This window comes from Eriocheir sinensis, chromosome 15 (genome assembly GCF_024679095.1).
Source record: "Eriocheir sinensis breed Jianghai 21 chromosome 15, ASM2467909v1, whole genome shotgun sequence".
Lineage (NCBI taxonomy): Eukaryota > Metazoa > Arthropoda > Malacostraca > Decapoda > Varunidae > Eriocheir > Eriocheir sinensis.
Genome location: NC_066523.1, coordinates 27,528 through 55,000, shown reverse-complemented (window position 1 = coordinate 55,000; position 27,473 = coordinate 27,528). Strand labels below are relative to the sequence as shown.

The following is a 27,473-nucleotide window of genomic DNA, read 5'->3' as shown; positions in this document are numbered from 1 at the left end:
ATGAATAACAGCTGGCTGCAGAGCTTCGTTCAAAATCATCCAGGGCGTGTGCTTCTCAGCATGAAAACGCTCCGTCCATGTCTCTATACCTCTAGTCTCTTACATTAGGGAAAACTTGTGGCTTTGGATGATGAAAAGAAGAAAAATGAAGAGTCTCGCGAGTCTCCGGTGCTCGTGGCCTGACTGCTGATGGCAACAAACACTCGATCTTGCCATCTGCTGACATGACTCGCTTCAGAATGGCTGGACAGCGACTCTTATGCATACTGCAAGTGCAATGAAGGCTCCGTTAAGTCGAAGGAAACATAAGCCAAAGGAAAGGTAAGAAAAATTATGGCGAGGTGATGGCTGAGAGGTCGGCGTGCGGGCGTGATGATCAGAAGACCCGCGTTCAAGTCCCGCCCGCCGCCACAAGCTGACAGTTTTCAGTCATCGCCAAGTGGACTACCCTTACGCTGTTCTGATGACCACCTCTCAGCAGATTTCAGCGAGCCCTATCAAGACGACCAAGTGGAGTTCCAGGGGGCAGCATGAGCCACCCAAGAATGGCGCCACTAAAAATACTTGCCCACTCCAATAACGAACTGGGGCCGACCAACAGGCCCCATCAAATAAGCCTGCTGGTGCTATGGGGCCAGACGTAAATTAGTGGAAATGAAAGATGGAACAGCAAGAGGAATAGAAAGCCGAAAATACAACGAAGGGAAAAGGAAACGATGGAGAAGTCAAGGAAGGAGACGAGGGTGTGTAAAAATGAAGAGGAAAAAAGGGAAATGAAAAATAAATAACTAAATTAAACCGACAAGAGACAGACAGCTAAGGGAAAGGAAAGGCACTTGATGTACGCAGTTGAGATAACGAAGAAAAACCGAGCGTGAGAAAGAGAGCAAGAAAGAAAGACATTAGTAGTTGTAGGAGTAGGAGGAGGAGGAGGCAAGAAACAGGAAAAGATGAAAGATTTGACGCTGTTAGAACAGAAGGAAGAGAAAGAACACGAATAAGGACATAAAGGGAGAGGAGGAGGAGGAGGCAAGAAACAGGAAAAGATGAAAGATTTGACGCTGTTAGAACATAAGGAAGAGAAAGAACACGAATAAGGATATAAAGGGAGAGGAGGAGGAGGGGGAGGAGGAGGAGTAAAAGAGGAAGAGAAGAGAATAACGACGTAAGCAATAAGAAAAGAGGAAAGATTTGACGCTTTTTAGAACATGAAAAGAGAAAGAACACGAAGAACATGAAGGAAGAGGAGGCGAAGGGTCGGTCCATCCAGGCACCACCAACCATATCCAAAGGCAGAGTTCGCTGTACCTTCCCTTCGCCGCTGTACCTTCCCTTCGCCGCTGTACCCTCCCTTCTCCGCTGTACCTTCCCTTCGCCGCTGTACCTTCCCTTCGCCGCTGTACCTTCCCTTCGCCGCTGTACCTTCCCTTCGCCGCTGTACCCTCCCTTCGCCGCTGTACCCTTCCTTCGCCGCTGTACCCTTCCTTCGCCGCTGTACCTTCCCTTCGCCGCTGTACCTTCCCTTCGCCGCTGTACCTTCCCTTCGCCGCTGTACCCTTCCTTCGCCGCTGTACCTTCCCTTCGCCGCTGTACCTTCCCTTCGCCGCTGTACCTTCCCTTCGCCGCTGCTGCACATTTCTGAATTAATTTTCCCAATAAGCTCGGCGGATCCGTCCCATCACATGCAGCTCTGCAGTAATCAGGCAATAATGCAAATATGTGCTACACTTACGGCCGTCCTTAAATGGTTCGAGAGAGAGAGACAGACAGATAGACAGAAACGGAGACAGAGAAAAAGAGAAAGACGTACACCTAGCACAACACACACACACACACACACACACACACACACACACACACACACACACACACACACACACACGACCATCAACGTTCCAAAGACAGGTTCGGTCCTCCCCCTGACGAGCTCATCAGAGGTATTCACTAAGCGTCGTCCCTCCAGCCATCCACATTGATCAGGAATCTTTATAACCCCTTTGTCATAAGAGCCGGGATGTCAAGGAATGCTGGAGCCAGAAATTATTTATGGGACTATCCTAACCCGCGGACGACGACGACGACGGACCTACCCTGCGGACGACGACGACGGACCTACCCTGCGGACCACGACGACGGACCCACCCTTCCGTACAGTTATTGCTCACTTATAGACGGACGGATACATGGATAAGTTTGCGGACGGACACATGCGGACCTACTTACTAGTATAGCGATTGCGGACGGGCGGACACACGGACGTACGTTAACTTTCTTTTAATGGTTGATTTTTGCATTTTCTCTGTCTGTCTGTCTGTCTGTCTGATGCTCTCTCTCTCTCTCTCTCTCTCTCTCTCTCTCTCTCTCTCTCTCTCTCTCTCTCTCTCTCTCTCTCTCTCTCTCTCTCTCTCTCTCTCTCTCTCTCTCTCTCTCTCTCTCTCTCTCTCTCTCTCTCTCTCTCTCTCTCTCAACACACACACACACACACACACACACACACACACACACACACACAATAATCTATTCCTTATACTTTCTCCTCTTTAATGGACAGATTCTATGCTCACCACCACCGCCACCACCACCACCGCCGCCGCCGCCACCACCGCCATGTTGCTGGGGGGTCCGCCGTCAGAAGTTGGTATGCGCGCTGGCCGTCACTACGTCATGTCGATGCCGTTGTAATGCGTCAGATTGCTTGTCCCCCGACCCGAGGAGAGATTTATTAATGTTTTCGCCTCGATAATGTCGCCGCCGCCTCAGCCCGACCATCCGCCGCGCCGCCGCCCTCCGCCAGCCCTCGGTAAGTGACATTTCTCCACGTCTTCCGCAGAGAGAGAGAGAGAGAGAAAGAGAGAGAGAGAGAGAGAGAGAGAGAGAGAGAGAGAGAGAGAGAGAGAGAGAGAGAGAGAGAGAGAGAGAGAGAGAGAGAGAAGAGAGATCGTGGGCGAAGGAGTTGGAGAAAAAGTAGGAAGAGAAGGAGAAGGAAGATGATGATGATGGTAATGGAGGAGAAGATATGGAGACGGGAAACAGTCGGAGAGGAGGAGGAGGAGGAGCGGCAGGAAGAGTAGATGACTGAAGTGGAAGAGGAAGAATCAAGGAGGATTAGAATGTGGAAGAAAAAAGGGATTGGCGAGGAGGAGAAGGAGGAGGAGGAGGAGAAGGAGGAGGTGGAGGAGCTGAAGAGAAGAATGACGTAAGAAATAAGAAAAGAAGAAACGGTTGATGAAAGAAAAAGAATAAGGATATGAAGTGAGAGGAAGAGGAAGGAGGAAAAGGAGGAGGAGGAGGAGGCTGGGCGGGAAAGGGTTGGTGACTATTGATTATACTCGCGTAACATTAATGGTCAGCCAAATTTGTTCCCGCATACATTATGAAACAGGACATTAGTCGCTAACCTCCCCGCTGACGCGACCTGACGACCAAACAGCGGAGACTTGTGAGCGTGTCTTCATCTCGCTCGCTGCCTTCCCTCTCTCTCTTTCTCTCCCTCCTGCTCACTTCTTGGCTAGTTTTCTTCTTGTTACACTTCAGTTGGTTGTACACTTCATCTCGCTTCAATCCCCCTCTCGCTTTCGCTCTCTTGCAGGGCCTGACGGAAGCCTCAGTCCGTTAGTGGCACAGGCAGATTTTATTTCAAGTGGCTTATTTTTTTACGTGCTGCCTCGTGACGCCTCTGTGGTCCAGTGGTTAGCGTGCCTGGCTACCACTCCGCGGGCCCGGCCTTTTTTTTTGTTTTTGTTTTTACGTGCCGTCTATTGCACCGGTGGGCTCTCTTGAAGGGCCTTGTGGATGGATGGCCCAGCTCGTTAGTGGCGCAGGCGAATATTCCTTCAAGTGGCTGCCGTGGTATATGACCCTTGCTTGGATCATGTTTCCCCACGGTGCTCTTTTTGACCGAACTCGCTGACGTGCTCTGGACCGCATGTGGGTAACCTGCCACTCGGCGATGGTTTAAAATTGTCAGCGTCTTGTGATGGGACTCGAACATAGGACCTCGGGATCACCACGTCAGCACGATGACCACTCGGCCACAGCTAGCTTGCCTCATAGCGATCCCCTTGCATGCCGCCTGCTACCGCTACGATTAATCAGCCTTGTTAAATCATTGTTGGAGTTACCGGCGGATTTACACGACACGCCATAAGCAGCCTGAAGTTGCCCAGTATGAATACCGCGATGATCTGTGTCTGGGAGAAATTAACCGAACTGTTTTTTGAGATATATCTATATAGTAAACTCATATTAAATTGTTACATCAAAAACTTTCATTTTAGTGAGTACGGACGACGTGAAGTATGAACAGAGCAAGAACTCGGTAACCCACGGCTCCCAGACACCTGCCCCCATCAAGTATAATGCAACTAGGTGGGAAAAAGGCAACCCTGGCAACCCTGGCTCTGATGGTGGCGGTGTTCTGATCGTCTCGAGTGGAATAAGTTTGTCGAGAGTAACCCTTCACTCCCAGCCCCTTCCTCTGCCCTCCTCCCGGCTCGACAACCCACTCTTCACCGTGTCCATTATGATATATCCAGCGTATAATCTGCCCAGGTAATATATAAATAAGAATTCTCTGTTATCTAGTAACTAACCACATGTCCCATCCATCAATCTGGCCGCTCACAACCCTCCATTACGCTCATCTCCCAGGCTGCTCCTTTGACGGCCCTCCAGCTGAACCAGGCATTAGGCGACACGCTCTCTACCTTAAGGATTTCATTTTGTTCCCCGCATAATGTGATGGAAAGCCTGCGGAGGGTGGAGCTGCTGCGTGCTGGGCCAGGCCGGGGGGACGCAGCGCTGGACCTGATGCCCGGGACCGATAATAGCCAATAGGAACCAAGATTTAACAGGAGGAAGAGGCTGCTTATTAACTCACTTCTTCAACGTGCCTCAGTACCTCGTTATGCCACAGACTTTTCGTTCCCCCACTAAGTCAGCCCATTAGCACACGTTATGGGCAGGGCCGCGGGGGAGTGTCAGGTACAGGGAGGCGCCGTGTCTAACCTGCCGCACCAAAACGATCAGGATTACATGTTTCGCCTCCCATTACGGCAGCGACGAGAGGCGGAAGGAACAGGAGTGAGAGCGAAGCCTTAAGGGAGCAGGACTCGGTATTTTCACATCAACTATTTCCATTGGCCAAATTGTAGATTAATCTGGTTCTATTGAGTGTTCTTTCACGTCCACGATACAGAAGAAGGCACAGACTACCACTATAGAGTCATTAAACTATCCCTGGAAATGCCCAGAACTCCTACGAGGGCATTGTCAAACAGGTGATCTTGGGCGCATTAAGAGTTAAGAATACGCGCCTGGCAACGCTTCGGGCTCCTGTTAATATTAATTTTGAGGCCACATAGAGAATAGGACTCGTTCTTGTAAGTGATTTCCCTGAGAGAGAGAGTAGGTAGGTAACAATGGAGGAATAATTGTAATAGATAAGGAGGAAGAGGAGAAGTAAACTATCAATCTGTCGAGTTACACATAAGACCAGAGCAATAGAATGGGAGATAAAGGGAAGCTTAGGGGAGATTAAGGGAGGAAGGGATATGAAGGGAAGCAGAAAGGAGAGAGATGAAGAAAGGGATGGGGTGTAGAAGGCTGGAGATGAAGGGGAGCTGTGGGAAGATGAAAGGAGGGAGATGAAGGAAGGGATGGGGTGTAGAAGGGTGGAGATGAAGGGAAGCTGTGGGGAGATGAAGGGAGGAAGGGGAAATGAAGGGAAGGGAGGGAAAGGAAGGAAGGGATGGGGTGTAGAAGGGTGGAGATGAAGGGAGGTGTGGGGAGATGAGGGGAAGGGAAGGGAGGCAGATAAAGGAAGGGATGGGGTGTAGAAGGGTGATGCAGGGAGGCTGTGGGGAGATGAGGGGAAGGGAAGGGAAGGGAGGCAGATAAAGGAAGGGATGGGGTGTAGAAGGGGATGAAGGGAGGTGTGGGGAGATGAGGGGAAGGGAAGGGAGGCAGATAAAGGAAGGGATGGGGTGTAGAAGGGTGATGCAGGGAGGCTGTGGGGAGATGAGGGGAAGGGAGGGGAGAGAGGCAGATAAAGGAAGGCATGGGGTGTAGTATTAATGGCTCTAAAAGATTGCTGCATTGCCCTTTCTCTTCCTCTTTATTAATTCTCTTTACGATTATTCCTTCCTGTCTTCCGTCTTTCTTACTTCATATTCCTTCAGTGTGAGCCAGTTCTTCCTCCTCCTTCTCCTCCTTTTCTTCTTATCCCACCATTTATTCAACTTCACTTCTTCCTCTCTCTCTCTCTCTCTCTCTCTCTCTCTCTCTCTCTCTCTCTCTCTCTCTCTCTCTCTCTCTCTCTCTCTCTGTCTTGCTTCTCCTCATTATTTTTCTATTCTTCTTGCTGTTATTATCATATGTTTACTTCCTCCTCCTCTTTTTCTTCCTGTTCCAGCTTCTTATTCAACTTCACTTCTTCCTCTTTCACTGGGTAGGTACAAGATTACATTAGGGTAAGTTACAAGACTCTAAGGGTAGGGTAGGTTAGGGTGGGGGAAGTAAACACAGAACAGCATCACTACTAGAGTGGCAATATCAGTGTCATCAGGTAAAATAACAAGTAGGAGGAAGAATCAAGGAATATCAAGTAGGTCGACAGGCTCTCCCTTTCCCTATGACTGATCAGAACTTAGCCTTTGTCAGGGTTCACATGACATACTTTTTCTCAGGATGGTAGTAGACTCAATCATCTATTCTAGCCTTTATAAGTCGATGTAAACATGGCATTAGGTATACAATCTCATTTTATTATTCATTTTACAGTAAAGCACAATGTTGCTGGAGAGGCCAGGAGCGTCAGATGCAGGCGTCTTCCTTAGTGCTCCACTCTTGAAGGCGCTGAAGTCACAGGCAAGAAGATACCCAGGCACCTGATTCAACAGTGTCAGATGCAGTCCTCTTCCTCAACAATCAGCTCTTAAAGGTGCTTAAGTCACAGGCAGGAGGACACCAGGCACTGCACACACCCAGGCACCTGATTCAAGGGTGTCAGATGCAGTAGTAGTCTTCCTCAATGATCTCTTGAAGGTGCTGAAGTCACAGGCAGGAGGACACCCAGGCACTACTACACACACACCCAGGTGGCAATCAGGTGTATAGCGTTTCACAGCACATCCGAAGAGCCTGGCAGGGTAGTGGTGGTGGCTAGCTAACACACTGCCAAGGGTCAGCTAGTCAGGTGCCTCACAGGTCCAGTCAGCACAACAGCCTGGAAATGAAGGATATGATGAGTGAGGCAGCAAGGGTGGTAGGCTTAATGTGACCTGCCAGGACATAGTTGAAAACAGTTACTCAACATCAAGACAGCTATACGGAAGAAATTTAAAAAATCTTCTTGTCTGTACATAAATCATTGTGAAGTGCATGATGAAAAGCACTGCCCATCCTTGATAATAGTATATCAAGGAAATACATTCTTCTCCTTTAAGGTAGTCTCTTTTCTTTCTTGGCCAGCAAAGAAAAGAGAAGAAGCTCCATTTTTGCCACTGGCAGTCATGTGAGGACTTTCACGAGTCAATAGTGGCTTGCAGTTATCCGGCCTTCCCACATTGGGGTCACCAGTGACGGCCATCGGAGGCCTCATGTGAAAGTGGTCCACACAACCCCACTGGTGGCCGTCACTGGTGACCCATGTGAAAGGGTCAGGTAACTGCAAGCCACCATCGACTCATGAAGGTCCTCACATGACTGTCAGTCCCAAGATTGGCGTTAAACTAGAAGCTTCTCTTTACACTGATTTACGTACCGACAAGGATAATTTTTAAAGTTTCTTCCATATGAGCAAACCTTCGTTTGAGGACCTTCTTGGCCTCATCATCAGCGACTACACACACACACACACACAAACACACACGTATGTTATATGGGCATCACTTATTTGCTGTTTGGATATATATATATTTTTTTACATCGCAGCCTATTGCGCCGTTAGGCTTCATCACTGGTGGGGCCTCATGGTCGGCCCAGCCTGTTGTGGCGCAGGCGAGTGTTTATAGTGGCGCCATCTTGCATTGGCTCATACTGCCCCCTGGAGCTCATCTTCAAGCCTCTCCTTAGAGAGGTTATCTAGAGTCCGGGTTGATAGGTGGTCTTCAGGGCAGCATGTGGGTAGTCTAAGGCCACTCAGTAGTGACAGAAAAATCCCAGCTGTGTACCGGCCAGGATTCGAACCGTTGTCCCTCCTGGATCTCTTGAATGCAATTATATATATATATATATATATATATATATATATATATATATATATATATATATATATATATATATATATATATATATCTGTGTGTGTGGGTGTGTGTGTGCATATATATATATATATATATATATATATATATATATATATATATATATATATATATATATATATATATATATATATATATATATATATATATATATATATATATAGAGAGTGTGTGTGTATATATATATATATATATATATATATATATATATATATATATATATATATATATATATATATATATATATATATATATATATATATATATATATATATATACATATATATATATATATATATATATATATATATATATATATATATATATATATATATATATATAGAGAGACACATATATATATATATATATATATATATATATATATATATATATATATATATATATATATATATATATATATATATATATATATATATATATATATATATATATATATATATATATATATATATATATATATATATATATATATATATATATATATATATATATATATATATATATATATATATATATATATATATATATATATATATATATATATATATATATATATATATATATATATATATATATATATATATATGACATATTAAAAAGTTAATTAATATTGCACATCATGGATGTTTTGAAAACCTACTTTTGACCTATATATTTTTTTTATAACTGAGTGCATGCCAATATTCTACATACCTTAACCTTCATTTTGGTCTTTGATTGAAGTGTCCACCTTAAAACCAATGAAGTTATGATAATTTAAACACAAAACTTTAAACGCGATCCGCATTTAAAAAAAAATGGCGCTTTGTTTTTTTTTTTTTTTTTACTCATATCATATATATATATATATATATATATATATATATATATATATATATATATATATATATATATATATATATATATATATATATATATATATATATATATATATATATATATATATATATATAGATAGATAGATAGATAGATAGATAGATATAGATAGATAGATAGATAGATAGATAGATATAGAGAGATAGATATAGATAGAGAGAGAGAGAGAGAGAGAGAGAGAGAGAGAGAGAGAGAGATATATATATATATATATATATATATATATATATATATATATATAGCTAGATAGAGAGATAGATAGATAGATAGAGAGATATATAGAGATAGAGAGAGATAGATAGATATAGATAGATAGATAGAGAGATAGAGAGAGAGATAGAGATATAGATAGCTATAGATATAGATAAATATATATATATATATATATATATATATATATATATATATATATATATCAGAGATTTTCTCTAAGACATATCTCGTTGAAAGTGATGGCAAGGTTTGCATTTATGATTTTCTTTAAGGTATTTTCTTTATACTTAATTAATGTCCTAAATTCTCTCTCTACAGAAGAGATGGTTTCACCATAGCTAACCATGTTCGCTATATACCCAAGTGAGGTCCACATGACCCGACCTGACCACCGAGGAGGAAGCCTAGGAAGTTACCAGTTAGGGATTTGTCTTTGTGTATAAATGTAGCATGCTTTCACTGGTGTATTCATTCCTCTGAAGAAGCTGTACCAAGCAAAACTAGTCAGGAATAAACTTCAGATTTGACCCTTGATTTTCCCTACTCACCTTCACCTTCAAAAGTGACAGCCACCAGTGACTCTGTATGAAAGCTCACATTATTGTTAATTAGTCATAATATATAACTGATCAACACACACACACACACACACACACACACACACACATTACTTATATGGTAGAAGTAAAGGTCAGTCAGTCAGTGTCAACAACAGAGTAAGCAGTCAGGACAGATATTTGTAATTGAAAATACTCAGTCACTTCAACAATAGACAATAGGTAAGTGACTCCTTCAAAGATTACTTAGTTATCTACTCCAAGAAGCCTTTCAATGATATATTCAAGTAATTAAGCTGAAAGTTTATAGTGAATATTTAGCCTTATTCAAATCCATAGTTTTAACAGCAAGATACCCAAAAAATTAAGACTGATGTATTATCCTCTAAAAATAAATAAATCTGATGTGAACATTCTTTTTCTAACCTCTACCACTAGCCTCTAAGATAAAAAAGATTCCATCTATACCTCCGACTCCTTGCTCCTTCACTCAAGGGGGTGGCCGCTGAAAAAGTGTCTCCATCTCTCCCTATTCTGGCACTCCCTCTCAGCACATTTAGTCCTGCTACTTCCAACTCTCTCACTCCAATACTCACTCACCCTACTGATCCACATCCCTGACACTCACTCCCTCAATCCCTTCCTCACACACTCTTCACAAATTCATTCTTAAATTCTCATCATGTGTCCAAACCATCTCAGTGCACCACTCCATTGTCCACCCCTTTCATCATCTCACCCACACCAAACCTCTCATACACGCCTTCATTACTTTCTCCATCCCATCCTGAAACACCACATGCATCTCTTATGTAGCTCATTTCCACTGCACGTATTCTCTATTGCTGTGCTGCATACAACATGTAATGCTGACTTGCCTGATGGGCGAGCCTCCCATAACCCACTTAGCAAGGGGGGTACCTCTTTGGCCGACTGGTAAAGGAGCGGTTCTCCCGTTACGCTTTACCTCTATGCTCACACGTCTTGCTTTCATAACTCTCCAATGCACCTACTAGCTGTCTGCCCTTCACTGCTCTTTCCCTCACCTCACCTTCCATACTTTCATGCTTACATAAAACTGTCCCTAAATATTTAAACTGTCACCTCCTCCATTCTCTCCTCCCCTAACCTTATCCTACACTTTGTTGTACCATCTGTTCTACGGCTTTGCAAAATCAACGACTTGCTCTCTTGCCCTCTCAAAAACCATAAACTTATAATTTCCAGCATTTACTTTCAGCTTTTTCCTCTTAAACACCCTGTCAAACTCATCCAATATCCTCTGTAGCGTCCCCTCATGCTCTGCCAACAATACTGGATCATCTGCAAACAGGCCCGCCACCAATGACTCCTCCGTACCTCTCACTTTCAGCCTTGGACCAAGCTCCCCCACTCTGGCTTTAACTTCTCTCATACAACTGTCCATGTACACATTACAAGGCCATGGTGACATCACACACCCCTGTCTCACTCCCACACCAACACCAAAACTCTCACTCAGGTAGGCAGGTAGGCAGTGGCTGAGTGGTTAGCGTGCCAGCCCCACATTCACCGCGTGATGGACAATGCGGGTTTGAATCCGCCGCTACCACCTGGGATTTTTCAGTCACCGCTGAGTGGCCTAACACTACCCACATGCTGTCCTGAAGACCACCCATCAACCTGGACTCCAGAGGAAACCATCCAAGTGAATCAAGAACGAGCTCCGGGGGGCAGCATGAGCCAAGAAAAGATGGCGCCACTATAAAACATTTGCCTGTGCCATGATGGGCTGGGGCCGACTACCATCCAGGCCCCTCAAGAAAGCCTACCAGCGCTATAGACTGGCACGTAAAAAAAAAACTCACCATTCACTCATACAGAGGCACTCTCATCCTTATAGAAGGATCGGATTCCCTCCAGCAAAAGCCCCCCCACACTATATATCCTTAGAACATCCCACAACCCCTTCCTGTCAACCCTGTCATATGCCTTCTCTTGGTCCATGAAAGCAGCAAACAGCTCCCAACCACACAGCAGATACAAAAGATAAATAAACTAATCTACCACAGGAAATAGTTAAATCTACCAATGAGACTAGAGGACACACCTACCATTGCCCTCATACAATTAAAATGGATCAACTTATAGCAGTAAATCTAACCTGAGTGCCCATTCTAATACTATACCAAAGGAACTATCACAGGATTTTGAATGTCTACCAATGAGACTAGAGGAGATAGCCACCACTAGCAGTGTACAGATAACAAACTTAACAGCCCTCAGCCCTGAAAATGGATCAAACTATCACGTAAATCTAATCTGCATGACTTCTAACAATAAACCAAAAGGAACTCTCGCACGAAATAGTTAAGTCTACCAATGAAACTAGAGGAGAAACCTACCACTAGCATTGTACAGATGAAAATACTTACTACTTAACAGCTCTCAGCCCTGTCAATCCTGCTTGGGGTGACAGTGTGTGTGTGTGTGTGCGTGTGGAGTTGACTTGAAGCAGTTACACCAGACCAGTAAGAGTCCTACCAGCCAGACCAGCCGCCAAACAGACCAGCCGCCAGACCATCTGAAATACAAAGGAAAACTGAAACAAGATACATTTAAAAGTAGAAAATCAGAGAGAGAGGAAGAGAGGAAGAAAGGTAAAACAGAGAAAGATGAGGAGGAGGAAGAGGAGGAGGAGGAGGAGGGAGATAAAAAAAGTGGTGAAGAAAGAGAAGGAAGACGAAGAGGAGGAGAGTGTGAAGGAAGATGGAAAGGAGGAGGTGCAAGAGAAGGAAGAAGAGGAAAAGCAGAAGAGAAGAAGGATGTAAAGGAGGAGGAGAAGGAGGAGGAGGAGGATAGTTAGTTTATTGACAAAGAGTTGCAAATTTACAGTACAGTGAAAGTTACAATTGGTCCACATAAAGAAGCACAGTTCAACAAGCTTAAATCAAAATACTGTCACCTAAATATTCTTTTCCGACACGGCGATGCAGAGACAACAAACACCGCCAAATAGTTACCACCATTACCACTGCAACTGATATAAGAACATGGCTCGACATAATTCTTAACACAATGTGACTAACAGAAATGCAGTGTCTAGTATGCATATCATTCTAATAAAGTAATTGTTTTCTCTTAGGTCCTTTAAATATTTAAAACTTCACACATGTACCTACACAAAGTATTTACGTCTTCTATTTCATTAAATAATGCATTGAAATTTTGTTTACCATATCATATTTTTGCCTGGCATGTCTCGTTAGTGCGCACTCCATCAATACGTGGTGCTCAGTCTGTGTGGCCTGCCCGTCACATGGGCACACACACACAAGTCCCACACGGTGCAACTCCAATGGCCAGTCTTGATCTTTAGGTCATGGGACATCAGTCAAATCCTAGTAAACGCCCTACGTGTAAGATCAGGGATATATATGTCATCTAAGTAAATGATATGGACACCAAGACTGGGATTCAACACTGATTTGTATGTGTGGTACTTTGTTGCGTCTTGTGGCTTATTTGTAACCAAGTTAATGATGCTGTCAAGAGGGTTTACATTACTATTATACTGTATGGCACTCTGAATAAACTTAAAACCAGAGGTGTTAGCTTCTCTGCACAAGTTAAATACTATATGAAATGGTTCATTTATATCAAGTAAAGCAAGTTTCCTCTCCAAAAAATTTTTTCATCAGACACACACACAACATGGTAAACTGGCTTAATTCCTGATTCAATATGACATAAGTTTGAGCTTGTGTTATTTCTTATGCCCAAGAGACATTTCATTAATTTATTGTACTGACTGGTCAGTGACACACAATTGTTGGTCAGCCACGACTCGCAGCTGTATGCCAGTTCAGCCAACACAGCAGCGTCAAACACACGTCGCTTATAACAGTAAGGCATATCTGAGTTTGAGGAACAGAATATAGAAAATTTGTTGACGACTGACTGACACTTTATCTCGTGTAGTGACATCACGTCCTTCATACGACCGCTGTCAGTAAACCCGGCTCCTAAATACTCATATCTGTCACAATACTTAATAACAAATTCCTCAATCTTTAATGGAACTTTATCTAATTCGGTGTTATTTATGACAAGAAATTTAGTTTTATTCTCGTTAATCACCATTCCATGATCATTACAGTAATCGACGACAACTCTGAATTTCCTGATACACATATCCCGAGATGTCGCGAGAATGACCGTATCGTCCATCAATAGGAGCGCATGCAGTACGCCCAAGAAGCCGTCAGTTGCTATTCTATTCTTCAATATGCAAATCATCTGGTTTATATAAATCACAAACAAAAGACAACTGGATGGCACGCCTTGCCTCACTCCCACTGACAACTCTACAGTGGCACTCTCAAGCACATTAGGTGTGCACTGATACATAACATAAATTGCTTTTAACATTCTCCTTGTTCTTCATTTTGATCATCGGTGTCAAGTTGGTCCCCTTAGCATTTTATTTAGTCTTTAAGAATAATCGGCATCCCTTACACAATGCTTTGCTTGATCCTTATACTCCTGCCCACAGTGGAACGCCAGCACTCATCGAGCGAGCAACTCGGCTTGCCTTTGCACCAGCTTTTAGACTGCTGAGTTGTTCGCTTGGCTCAAACTACGAGCTGCCCAACGCACCCGTGCCTCCTCCCGGCACGCCTGCCGACGGAGGCGACCCCCTACACCCACCCGAGGACTGCATCACCTCGAACTCCCGCTCCAGGCTGCCATTGCAACAAAGGCCCAGTTCCCTTAAGGGGATAAACCTTTTCAATGAATACTCCTCCCCGGGTCACGAGGTTTGCTCTTAGCCAAAACGATCTTGCTATTAATCCAATGAATTTTTGTGCGACACAATTCTCACAATGTTTTCTTCTGTTGTTGACAAGTTTCTGGAATCAGTTACCCAATGAGATTGTCCTTTCTGCAGACATTTCTAGATTTAAGTCTCGTGTGAATGAATTTTGAAACAGTAATTTTATTTTTCCTCCTTTTGGCTTTAACTGGCCAGTTTCTAAACTATTCGTTGCCTTTGCTTCCCTCCAGTGCCTTTTGGTATTTTGTGTGGTTCAGCTTGTTGTATCTGCACCCTAAAGGGAGGCTTTGCTATAATAATAATAATAATAATAATAATAATAATAATAATCTTTCTATTTATATTTCTGCTCGGTAGGCAACCCACGCGTGCAGAAAGTGGAAGATATATGTATGTGTGAACAGGAAGATACTAAAAAAGATACAAGTGAACAGGAAAGATGAAATAGAAGATAAATAATGGCGGAAATGAAACTACTATATATATGTAACAAAACACTTGGCTTAGAAACTAGTACACAATGAAATAAAAATACAAGGGGATAAAGACTGACAAAACTGTATAGGGCAGTAAAAAAGAAAGATAAAATAAAACAAATGAATAAGTAAAATATAAATTAACACAATAGCAAGGTCACACGCAGAAGAGTGCAACAGATGGAAGACTGCACACGAGAATAAAAAATAATCATTGTGACGGTAAATGAGAGCGTCCAAGTGAAAAGAAAAATTAAGAAAAAGTGATGTGGATGAAGAAAAATAAAAAAATAAAAAGCGTGAGCCACCATCTACCAAGAAAAAATTAATTAGCGCGAAAGCCTCAGTTAGCGTGAGCAGCCACCACGACTGAATTTTGAAAATTGCGCCAAGCTGCCATGATGTGTGCCACAAGCTGCGAGAGCCCTTCCTTTAGCAGAAGACGCCATGTTGATACAGGGCAAGAGCTTTGTTTACGTTGTGGATGTGGATACGGGCAACTGACCTTGGCCGTGTGTGACGCACACCCGGAAAATTTGGATTTGCCAGTTGTCCAAGCTGCCACCAACGCGGTGGTAAGAAAAGGGCTCAGTGTGACACCAGGTTACGGTGAACCGACAACTCGCTCCCGGATGGGCGCACGGGCGTTGCCAGTAGCCACAACCATTAGAAGAAAATGGCGTGCGATACTGCCTTAAGGCAGCGAGGCCACTGACTGGGTGAGCGCTGGTGATGACGTCATCGGACTCCCAGTGAATCACAAGCGTGTTTTCAGAGCTCAGCCAATCGTAGGGTTGTTTTTTTTAATGTGAGTGATTATTTTGAGTAATTATCAAACCCAAAAGTCAGACCCATGTGTGCACCATATTTTTTTTTCATATTGGTTACTTTATTCAATTAGCGCGAATTCAGTTAGCGTGACCGCGTTCATCCACCTAATTCTCGCGCTAAATGGGGCTCTACTGTAGTTTAGTCTGTCTATTTAGTATTTAATTTTTAACAATAACTGAAAAGTCAGAATAAATGAATCACTGTTTCTGATGACTGATAACGATTAACTGATTGAGTCCAATTCCCTGTAAAAAAAAAAAATAATAAAAAAAAATAATTCTGTGAGCATGCCACGCTGTAAATGTCGTCTTCGATAGTTTTCGAAGTATCGCAAAAGAGTACCACAGGATTTTTTAGTGCGGTCCACAGAAGTGCAGTATTTTCAGAAATTTTGAGGTAGTGCGGTACCTACTTTTTTTGTGATGCGGTACTGCACTACCACACTAGCCCACCTCTGGATACAACTACCAAAAAATAAGAGTAAAGAAAACGACAATGGCCAGAACTCAGTTAATTGTAAATAAAGCAGATCAGGGATGTTCTGTTATAAAAGCTACAAACCCTAAGCATCAACAGAACAGAACTCACGTGTTCAGACACATCAACAGACTTCTGGCGAGCCATGAGTTTGGCTTTCCTGCGTGCGCGATTCAGCTCCCAGGAACTAAGCATTATACATGCTGACTTCATCTCTTTCCTCACTATGCTGAGCACCGAGTCCTGAGGAGAAACACCACATGATAATGTCTCATCACACAGTGTGTAGTGTAATTAATGTATATGACAGAGAATCATCTAACAAACAGGATGGGAAATAACCTGTGACAAAGAATGGGCCTTCCCCTGTCCATTGTGGCCACTGCCAGAGCTGCTGTTCTCCCGTTCTGCCACTGCTGATTTGAGGTCTTCTTTGGACACGATGCCGTGGATGTCCACCCCCACAGCCGCAGCAAAGTCCAGGCCCAGGCGTTGGTTGACCAGCTGCTCACTAGGGTCTGTGGCTGTACGTGGACATGGTGTCAATTTAAAAATATCCATCGCCTTAACCCATGCAGTGCTATAGTCTGTACAAATGAATTTTTCTTCATGTAGCAACATATTTAGACATATTATTTCATATTTCGTTCATATCAACTTTTATCTAAATACATTTTTTTATTCAGTCAAGATGGTAGAACAAAACCCTATTTTCCCTATTTGATTATAGTCCCGGCGATCACGGATTCGCGGATCACGGGAATCTTGCGGAACCAAATACCCGCGAACGGGTGGGGGCTTCTGTAGTGAGTTTCTTTATGTGCACCATTTAATTCTGCATGTTTTCATATATAATACATGATGATTATGTTGAGTTATGGCTGAAAACTTGTCATATTCAATAGCGACATTTGAAATTTGGCGGGAGTGGCGATCCCGGATATGGCGCGGGGCGCTGTTTTGGCCCGGCCGTAGTGAGGGGGTTAAATGCTGCTCAGGTGGTGGAGGAACAGACATTTATGTAACTCTCAGGGAAGTGTTTAGTGCATACATATACAGGAATGTAATATTGTTGAGTGTGCTGCTTTAATTTGAGTATGTATGACAACCCTCTTTCATCAGACTTATGATCAGGAGCAAGAAAACTTACATTTGTTGTCATCCTGAGTGTTGAAGAGTCTCTCGTCCGCAGCCATGAGGAAGGCTCCACGCTCCAGGACTCTGTTGATGCTGAAGGCACGAAGAGTAAGGCGAGGAGGGACGCTCTGAGAGTTCTCCTCCCCCAACAAGCCTGCAACAAATGGATGTGGGATGAAGAACCTATAGGAATTTTAACCCATTGGATGCAAAATTCCTACAAGAAGACCTCACCAAGCTACAGGAGTGGAGAAAAAAGTGGCTGCTACAATTCAATGAAAAAAAATGTTAAGTCCTGCACCTTGGGAGGGGAATTCCAGCATACCAGTACCACATGAGAAACACTCCACTATTCACCACAGAGGCAGAGAAAGACCGGAGACTGTATGTTACCAGGCTACCAGTGAAGGTGAAATCCGTGACAATCACAGCGGAGGGGTTGACTATATACCCAAAAATATGAATGTCAATATATAGACATAATATACTGAGAGCAGGTATGCAACTAATGGCACTTTGTTGACTGTATCTTTGCTTGTTTCATATTCAACAGGTGTGTGTGTGTGTGTGTGTGTGTGTGTGTGTGTGTGTGTGTGTGTGTGTGTGTGTGTGTGTGTGTGTGTGTATTTACCTAGTTGTAATTTTACAGGGCCTGGGCTTACGCTGGTGTGGTCCGTCACTGGTCCCGCCTCCATATCTGTACTTGTCCAGTTTTCATTAAAGTTGTGCACACTCTTCGCCGATACTACATCCTCACTTAGGCTGTTCCAACTCTCTATGCTTCTTTGCGGTAAGCTATATTTTTTTATGTCTCTCAAACATCTTCCCTTTCTCAATTTTTTTACTGTGTCCTCATGTGTTGCTGCTGTTTCTTGCTTCTCTTAGTAGCATCTCCTCATTATCTACTGCTTCCATTTTATTCCACAGTTAATAAATTAGTATTAGGTCTCCCCTTTCTCATCTTTGTTCCAATGTTGGCAAGTTCATTTCCTATAACCTTTCTTCATATGACAATCCCTCCAGTTCTGGAACCATCTTCGTTGCCATCCTTTGTATTCTTTCTAGTTTTTTCACGTGTTTATTCTTATGGGGAGACCACACAGTTTCCGCATATTCCAACTTTGGTTTAATCATTGTGGTAATCATCTTTTTCATCATATCTTTATCCATGTAGTGGAATGCTATTCCTATATTTCTTACCATTCTATACGTATCTCCAAATATCCTATTGACATGACTCTCTGACTGTTGATAATCTTGTATTGTCACTCCCAAATCTCTCTCTTCTTGAACTTTTAATATTTCTCCATCTCCCATTCTATATGTCCATTTTGGTCTCCCTTCACTCTTTCCCATTTCCATTATATGACACTTCTTCACGTCAAACTCCATCTCCCATTTCTTACTCCAATCCCAAATCTTATTTAGGTCCTCTTGCAGAATTTCAGTCTTTACTATTTTTTATGTCTTAGCAATTTCGCATCGTCCGCAAACAAACTCATGTAACTATTTACTTTCTCCAGCCTATCGTTTATATATACTAGGAAAAATGTTGGTACCAGTACCGATCCTTGAGGCACCCCACTATCTGCATTTTTCCACTGTCCTTATTTCTCTTCTCATTCAGTAACTTTCCATCCATGTGTACGTGTGTGAAATTCACCACGGCCTGATCACGAGCTGGACTTGTCATTACCACCAAGTACCTTCCAAACTAGAGCAAGCTTATTATAGGACATCAAAAAAACCTATCCAGTCAATCCTTTCATAGGGCTTCTTAAGGTCCAAGAAAACAGTAAACAACCTCCTATCCTTCTCTAGGTACTTCTTAATTGACATTTTTTATGGCTAAAATATGTTTTCTAAACCCCTTTCTTCATCACCTATACTTTCATTGCTTATTTTCATCATATTTTCATGTAAAACCCATCTATATACCTTCTATAGCATGATGAGTGAGGTTATTCACTTACTATACTTGTTACAATCATCCCTCCTTCCTATTAATTTGTACTGATACAATGATGGCCTTGCTCCAGCCCCCTGGCACCTCACCAGGCTCACTACTACAGACTGCAAATAGGTAAATACATGCTTCATTACATAACCACTACTACATCACCAAATTTCAGCATTTAAATGTTATCAATGCCAAGAACCTTTCCAATTATGTAGTATCAATTTCTCTATTGCCTGCTCTATCTCACCTCTCTCCTATATTTGTTTTTATTGCTACACTGGTCACTTTTAGTCACCCTAAAACACCCTCATTCAACCAAAAGCCTTTTTTTTTAATTAACTACATATTATGTATTTTTTTCCTACTACTAGTTACAATCTCTGAGTGTACCTGTGGAAGGCGTGGGTGCGGGATCCCAGGGTGGCACATTGCTGACGCTGGCCTCCACTGCCAGGCCAGCTGCCATCCTCACATCCCAGGACTTCTGCAGCAGAAGGCCATGCAGGCGGTTGAGTAGTGCTGACAACTCCTGCGGGTGTAGACGCACCACTTCACCCAGCTGCTGTGCTGCAGCCCCTCGTGTCACCCCAGACCCACCATTCTCCAGCAGGACAAACAGCCGGTCAAGTCTGAAGCAGAGGAGAGACAGCGCAGATAGTATCTAGATAGCCAGTGGAAACCTTCAAGATCATCAAAGGGCTCCGCTCAATGAACACACTCACTTCTTTTTAGGGAAACTGAGAAAAAAAGAAAGCAGAGAAAGGGAGATAAAAGGAATGAAAACATTACAAGGGAAAGGGGAAGAAAGTGATAAAATTTGGGCAAGGGAATGGATGAGAAAGGGAGAGGAATCAGAGATGGGAAGATGGCCTTTATATTATGGTTAAAGGGCATGTATTTTCACCCTTTAACCATAATACAATGGGAAGGGGGCAAGGAGAGTAGCCCAGAGGAACCCCTGGGCTTGGCATTGAAAAGTGAAACAACACACTCCCCGGCACATGCCCCCAATAAATGATTTATATTACACTGACTTACCTGGATGGAGACACACCCCATCCAAAAACTGGGTGATGTCTCCAACCAAAACTGCAGCTGATGAATTTTCATGAAGATGGTCAGATGGTTGGCTAATATGACATCACAAGATGGCACGGACAACTACTAGTTTTTAATACCCAGTCAATAACAACGATCCAAACAAAACACCCAAAGAAGAAGCAAACCACATGGCAGATTAATCAAACTCGTATAAGATCTGCCCAAGATGCTTGCCCAGCTGGTGCTTGAAGCTTGAAGTCACAGAACCCGATGATTTTCTTAGTCCACCTTCTCTGAACAGCTTCTAGTAGTCTTCCATCACCCAAATATCCAGTAAACCACACCACATAAGCATAGTCGAGGATTGGCCTAATATGTGAAATAAAAACCTCTCATAAAATCTGGAGTTCTACAAATAGTTCTAGGGATGTACCAATACCAAAATTTTGACCAATACCAATACCCCAATATTTGATCAATACGGTACCGATACCGATACCTGTGCACTGATTTTTTTTTTTTTATACAACAGTTCCAGCAGCTAAAGGGCAATATCAAATGTTAAGAAAGAAAAAAGACCCACTAATCGTTGTTCCACCATAGAAGGGAAGAAAGCGAGGGAGGAGGCGCCTTGTGAGGTCTAGTTGACTCAACTAAGTTAGCTTTACCTTAATTGCCGTACAATTAGGCAGAAGACTGTGAAGAAATCCCCAGACCCTGGCAGCGTGACTGTCTGACTGACTGAGGCAGGCAAATGAGGCGAGTTAGGAACGGCAATGAAATGCCAGAAATTTTCTCTTTACAACACTCCCACACGGCCACTGCATGTAACGAAACACACGAGACATTAATCCAGACAAGGAAAGGTTTGCCGGCGCCGGGGATCGAACCCGCGACCAGCGTAACAGGAGAGCCACTCCTGTACCAGTCGGCCAAAGAGGTACCCCACTGGCTAAGTGGGTTATGGGAGGCTCGCCCATCAGGGCAAAGCAAGCGCCGGGGATCGAACCCGCGACCAGCGTAACAGGAGAGCCACTCCTGTACCAGTCGGCCAAAGAGGTACCCCACTGGCTAAGTGGGCTATGGGAGGCTCGCCCATCAGGCAAGTCAGCACTACAGGCAAGACCTGGCAAGTGCTCCACACTATATTTTTCCAGTTTTTACAGTTAATTGGGGTACTTAAGAGGTCATTAGTATTTTCATGGATAGGATATTCCTTTAACTATCTTCTATTAGCCTGGGAAGGCTTAAATATACTTAGATTGTGAGAAAATATGAAAAAAGCAAAGGTAATTTGATTCTTTTCTTATCCTTAGTTCTTTCCATTTCTTGTCTCCAAACATATGCCCTAACACGGTACAGATTGCCCCATTGTCCTCCTCCAGCCTCCCATCCCATTCCTCTCGGGCCCTTACGAGCACTGGCTCCCTTGCCCCAAGCCATCTCCAGGTAAACAACTGTAGGTCACCTGTGGCCTTGACTCATTAAAAACACTTTCTTTGGCCTTACCTCGTTGACATATTCCTCCTGCGGGATGAACGCCACTGCAGGAACCTTTGGCGTGCTCCCTGGGGGTCCTCGGGGTTACTAAATACACAGAAAATTTCCGTCAGGCCACAACTTCCCACACAGATGGCTGACACACCGCTCCTCAGTGCCCAGTATTTTAAAGTCATATATTTATGGTGGCAGCTTGATGGCCTTCACAGGGACCTCAAGGGGCACGGGACAGCACGTCAACCCCTTCCTCATCCCTCCAAGGGGACAAAATAGACAAGTTAACACTGTGCTCCCCGCCGCCTTTCCCTCCACGCCCATAAACGTTTCTCCAACGTTTCCTCGGCACACGGTGACCCCGGCGGCCTGGACTCCTCCTTGGGTGCCACAGGGGAACACGCCCGCGAGGTCTTATCACCCCCAGACGAAACACTCCTCGCCAATAGTTAATAATTTGAGGCTCGCTTGCACGGCCCCCACACCCCGCCATGGTCGTATTTACACTAACGGAGTCGGACACGTTGGTCAGCCGCTGTGTTTTGGGCCATGGTCCTCCACGCTGATTGGCTGGCGGCTGGCACTCTCACTTCATTCTCAGTTTTCATTGGTCGTCGTGCCAGCTGCTCACAGTCCTTGATTTTGATTGGTCGAAGCTGATATCATTACACGCGCGGCAAATTTTGTCCACTCCACTCCTCCACACGTATCGAATCCCGCTCCACACTCCCTCCACCTGTTTTATTTCAACGTTTTCCACTCATACATGTTCCATACAGCCTCTCCACCTGTTTTATTTCATCGTTTTCCACTCATACATGTTCCATACAGCCTCTCCACCTGTTTTATTTCATCGTTTCCATTCATACATGTTCCATACAGCTACTCACTTTTTTTTTTTTCCTTCCACACCACCATGTTCCATACAGCCTCTCCACCTGTTTTATTTCATCGTTTTCCATTCATACATGTTCCATACAGCCACTCCACCTGTTTTATTTCATCGTTTTCCATTCATACATGTTCCATACAGCCACTCCACCTGTTTTATTTCATCGTTTTCCATTCATACATGCTCTGCTCGGTAAATTCTGGGTATGTGCGTGACGCCGATTTTCAAGGAGCAATCCGAGACAATTATAATTAAGTCAGCCACCTCAAATTATCGCCCAATTAGCTTATCATTAGTTGTAGCCACGATGCTGGAGTCAGTTAATTATAGCCATGAGCATTCGGGGACATTTAGAGATTTTCATTTAAAGAGCTATATACGTACGGCACCACGCTCTCTCTCTCTCTCTCTCTCTCTCTCTCTCTCTCTCTCTCTCTCTCTCTCTCTCTCTCTCTGTACGTCTGTGACTGTCTGTTTCAGCCTCTGTCTGTCTGTCTTTTTCTGCCTCTGTCTGTGTCTTTTTCTGCCTCTGTCTGTCTGTCTGTCTCTTTCTGCCTCTGTCTGTCCGTCTGTCTCTTTCTGCCTCTGTCTGTCTGTCTGTCTCTTTCTGCCTCTCTCGATCTGTCTGTCTGTCTTTCTTTCTGCCTCTGTCTGTACGTCTAGCTGTCTCTGTCTGTCTCTTTCTGTCTCTTTCTGTCTGTCTCTTTCTGTCTGTCTCTTTCTGTCTCCTTCTGCCTCTGTCTATCTGTCTGTCTCTTCCTGCCTCTGTCTATCTGTCTGTCTCTTCCTACCTGTCTGTCTGTCTCTTTCTGCCTCTCTCGATCTGTCTGTCTGTCTCTTTCTACCTCTGTCTGTACGTCTGTCTCTGTCTGTCTCTTTCTGTCTCTTTCTGTCTCTGTCTGTCTCTGTCTGTCTCTTTCTGTCTCTTTCTGTCTGTCTCTTTCTGTCTCCTTCTGCCTCTGTCTATCTGTCTGTCTCTTTCTGCCTCTCTCGATCTGTCTGTCTCTTTCTGCCTCTCTCGATCTGTCTGTCTGTCTCTTTCTGCCTCTCTCGATCTGTCTGTCTGTCTCTGCCTGTCTGTCTGTCTCTGCCTGTCTGTCTGTCTGTCTCTTTCTACCTCTCTCGATCTGTCTGTCTCTTTCTGCCTCTCTCGATCTGTCTGTCTGTCTCTTTCTGCCTCTCTCGATCTGTCTGTCTGTCTCTTTCTATCTCTGTCTGTCTGTCTGTCTCTGCCTCTCTCGATCTGTCTGTCTCTTTCTGCCTCTCTCGATCTGTCTGTCTGTCTTTCTGTCTGTCTGTCTTTGTCTGTCTGTCTTTGTCTGTCTGTCTTTCTGTCTGTCTGTCTCTTTCTGCCTCTCTCTGTGTCTCTTTCTGCCTCTGTCTGTCTGTCTCTTTCTGCCTCTCTAGATCTGTCTGTCTGTCTCTTTCTGCCTCTCTCGATCTGTCTGTCTGTCTCTTTCTGCCTCTCTCGATCTGTCTGTCTCTTTCTGCCTCTCTCGATCTGTCTGTCTCTTTCTGCCTCTGTCGATCTGTCTGTCTGTCTCTTTCTGCCTCTGTCGATCTGTCTGTCTGTCTCTTTCTGCCTCTGTCTGTCTGTCTGTCTCTGCCTCTCTCGATCTGTCTGTCTCTTTCTGCCTCTCTCGATGTCTGTCTCTTTCTGCCTCTCTCGATCTGTCTATCTGTCTCTTTCTGCCTGTCTCTTTCTGCCTGTCTGTCTCTTTCTGCCTCTCTCGATCTGTCTGTCTGTCTCTTTCTGCCTCTCTCGATCTGTCTGTCTGTCTCTTTCTGCCTCTAGCCTCTGCCTCTAGCTAAGATAGACACCCAAGTACTTGTAACGGTGGACACGATCGAGTTTGATGTCATTGATACGTGGCGCCCGACATACTCTGGCAATTGACTGAAATTTAGTTTTGGATTCATTAACAACTAGACCCATAGAAGTGCACATGTCTTCAAGCTGGTGGAGGGCTAAGGTAAGTGTCCATGGAGCATTACACTGAAGAAGTATATCATCAGCATATATAAAAACTTCTGTGCCCTGAGGAAAGGAGTACTATGCAATTTTGTCCATGAGAATATTAAAGAGCAAAGGGTTAAGGACCCCTCCCTGTGGAGTGCCCAATTCAACACTCCCTTCAGCAGAGCATGGAACCACACCTTAGCCTTCCTTAATTCCTTTTTCCATTTCCCCCTCTGCATTATCTTTCCTCCTCCTCCTCCTACTACTACTACCACTACTATTACTACTACAAATACCTCAATTCCACTATGCATGTCCCTTATATAAAGACAAACATACCTAACCCAAGCAAATCCATGTTCTCCTTTATAGGTCAGAGTGAGAGACGAGATCCTAGACATAATTAAGGCAAGAATTATGAGACAGAGAAATTATGAACTGTGAGGTAAAGACAGAACACACAGACAAGAGACAGAACTACACATAAGGCAAAAATTATGAGACAGAGAGAAATGATGAATTGTGAGGTAAAGACAGAACACACAGACAAGAGACAGAACTACACATAAGGCAAAAATTATGAGACAGAGAGAAATGATGAATTGTGAGGTAAGGACAGAACACACAGAGACATGAGAGACAGAACTACACATAAGGCAAGAATTATGAGATAGAGAGAAATGATGAACTGTGAGGTAAAGACAGAACACACAGAGACAAGAGAGACAGAACTACACATAAGGCAAGAATTATGAGATAGAGAGAAATGATGAACTGTGAGGTAAGGACAGAACACACAGACAAGAGAGACAGAACTACACACAAGGCAAGAATAATGAGATAGAGAGAAATTATGAACTGTGAGGTAAGGACAGAACACACAGACAAGAGAGACAGAACTACACATAAGGCAAGAATTATGAGATAGAGAAATTATGAACTGTGAGGTAAAGACAGAACACACAGACAAGAGACAGAACTACACATAAGGCAAAAATTATGAGACAGAGAGAAATGATGAATTGTGAGGTAAGGACAGAACACACAGACAAGAGACAGAACTACACATAAGGCAAAAATCATTAGACAGAGAGAAATGATGAACTGTGAGGTAAAGACAGAACACACAGACAAGAGAGACAGAACTACACATAAGGCAAAAATTATGAGACAGAGAAATGATGAACTGTGAGGTAAAGACAGAACACACAGAGACATGAGACAGAACTACACATAAGGCAAGAATTATGAGATAGAGAGAAATGATGAACTGTGAGGTAAAGACAGAACACACAGAGACATGAGAGACAGAACTACACATAAGGCAAGAATTATGAGATAGAGAGAAATTATGAACTGTGAGGTAAAGACAGAACACACAGAGACAAGAGAGACAGAACTATTATAAAGCGGAGTGGGAGAGAGAATTTATATTGGAGTTGGCTGACGATTAGAAGTGTATCTTGGTATGTACGGAAAATTGTGTACAGGTGTGTGAGAGCCACTATGAGGAACAGCTGGCTGGGATGATTAAGAGAGAGTGATCAAGGATTAATTAAAAAGATGAGAGGGCAATCAAGATATATATATGAGGAAGAATGAATTAACTGTGAGGTAAAGACAGAACATTTGAAACATTTGAAACATTTCTTAATAGCCCATTAGGTACAGTTACATATGTTGTTGCATGTATTGTTAGAGGCCAGCCTTTACATAACACACAGAGATAAGAGAGAGACAGAACTAGATACAAGGCTATCTCGACCGGTAGGCGCTGTATTGCAATTTTGAGACCAGAAATGACTTTGCCGTGACGTACTCTCCCAGGAATATCCCCATTTGCAAAGAAATAGCCCCAGTAACAAAGATAAGTTTCCAGATTTTGCTCCCAGGAATATCCCCATTTGCAAAGAAATAGCCCCAGTAACGAAGATAAGTTTCCAGATTTTGCTCGCATGTGGGTAGTTTTAAGCCACTCGGCGGCGGCTGAAAAATCCCAGCTTGGTGGCACCGGGCAGGGATTGAACTCACGTTGTCCCGAATGTGGCGCCATCATGCTATCCACTCAGCCACTGCCTCCCCCACTGCTCCGTCCATGGTAGCGTTGCCCACACGGGTCACCTCAGCGCAGGCAGGACAAGGCTTATTCACCATGGACGGGCTTGTCAACCTGGTGGAGAGAGAGGTAGGTTAGGGTAGCTTAGGGTAGGGTCAGGTAGGTTAGGTAAGGAGGAGAGGCTAGATTTAGCAGGGAGGGAGAGATATGGCAGGGACACAGGCAGGGAGAGAGTGATTTGGCAGGGACAGAGGCAGGGAGAGGGAAATATTTGGCAGAGACATGTAAAGAGAGCAGGGGAGGACACAGTGCTGGGAGTTTTAGTAGAGGACCTGGAAACAGTGCTCAGAAGGGAAAGACTCCGATGGTTTGGACATGTAAAGAGAGCAGGGGAGGATACAGTGC

The 27,473-nt window shown here is 43.7% G+C and overlaps 1 protein-coding gene and 1 long non-coding RNA gene across 3 annotated transcripts in view; one reads left to right on the top strand and one right to left on the bottom strand.

Moving 5' to 3' along the window:
- LOC126998731 (uncharacterized) overlaps window positions 1-6,917 on the top strand; it is a 31,706-nt gene extending 24,789 nt beyond the window's left edge. The window contains exons 3-4 of the long non-coding RNA XR_007752975.1: window positions 2,552-2,800; window positions 6,781-6,917. This is a non-coding gene — a long non-coding RNA (uncharacterized LOC126998731). The remainder of the gene's footprint in view (window positions 1-2,551; window positions 2,801-6,780) is intronic.
- LOC126998729 (TATA-binding protein-associated factor 172-like) lies at window positions 6,744-22,665 on the bottom strand. Of its 2 annotated transcripts, XM_050860716.1 has the most exons (7): window positions 22,176-22,665; window positions 20,016-20,254; window positions 17,679-17,819; window positions 16,871-17,052; window positions 16,640-16,771; window positions 12,343-12,491; window positions 6,744-7,225 (listed from the first exon to the last, which is right to left on the bottom strand). In XM_050860716.1, exons 1-6 carry the CDS (start codon window positions 22,340-22,342, stop codon window positions 12,426-12,428), a joined length of 927 nt encoding a protein of 308 aa, XP_050716673.1. In that variant the 5' UTR covers window positions 22,343-22,665; the 3' UTR covers window positions 6,744-7,225; window positions 12,343-12,425. The 2 variants fall into 2 exon arrangements, with proteins under 2 accessions (XP_050716673.1, XP_050716674.1); XM_050860717.1 differs by lacking the exon at window positions 16,640-16,771.
- Between the last annotated feature and the right edge of the window lie 4,808 nt (window positions 22,666-27,473).

Excerpts from the sequence above, each read along its gene's own strand:
- LOC126998729 (XM_050860716.1), bottom strand. The coding sequence starts at position 22,342 with ATGACTTTAAAATACTGGGCACTGAGGAGCGGTGTGTCAGCCATCTGT. Across the intron at positions 17,820-20,015 it reads CGCACCCACGCCTTCCACAG|GCTTGTTGGGGGAGGAGAAC; the intron begins GTACACTCAGAG and ends CATTTGTTGCAG. Across the intron at positions 17,053-17,678 it reads CACTCAGGATGACAACAAAT|CCACAGACCCTAGTGAGCAG; the intron begins GTAAGTTTTCTT and ends GTCCACGTACAG.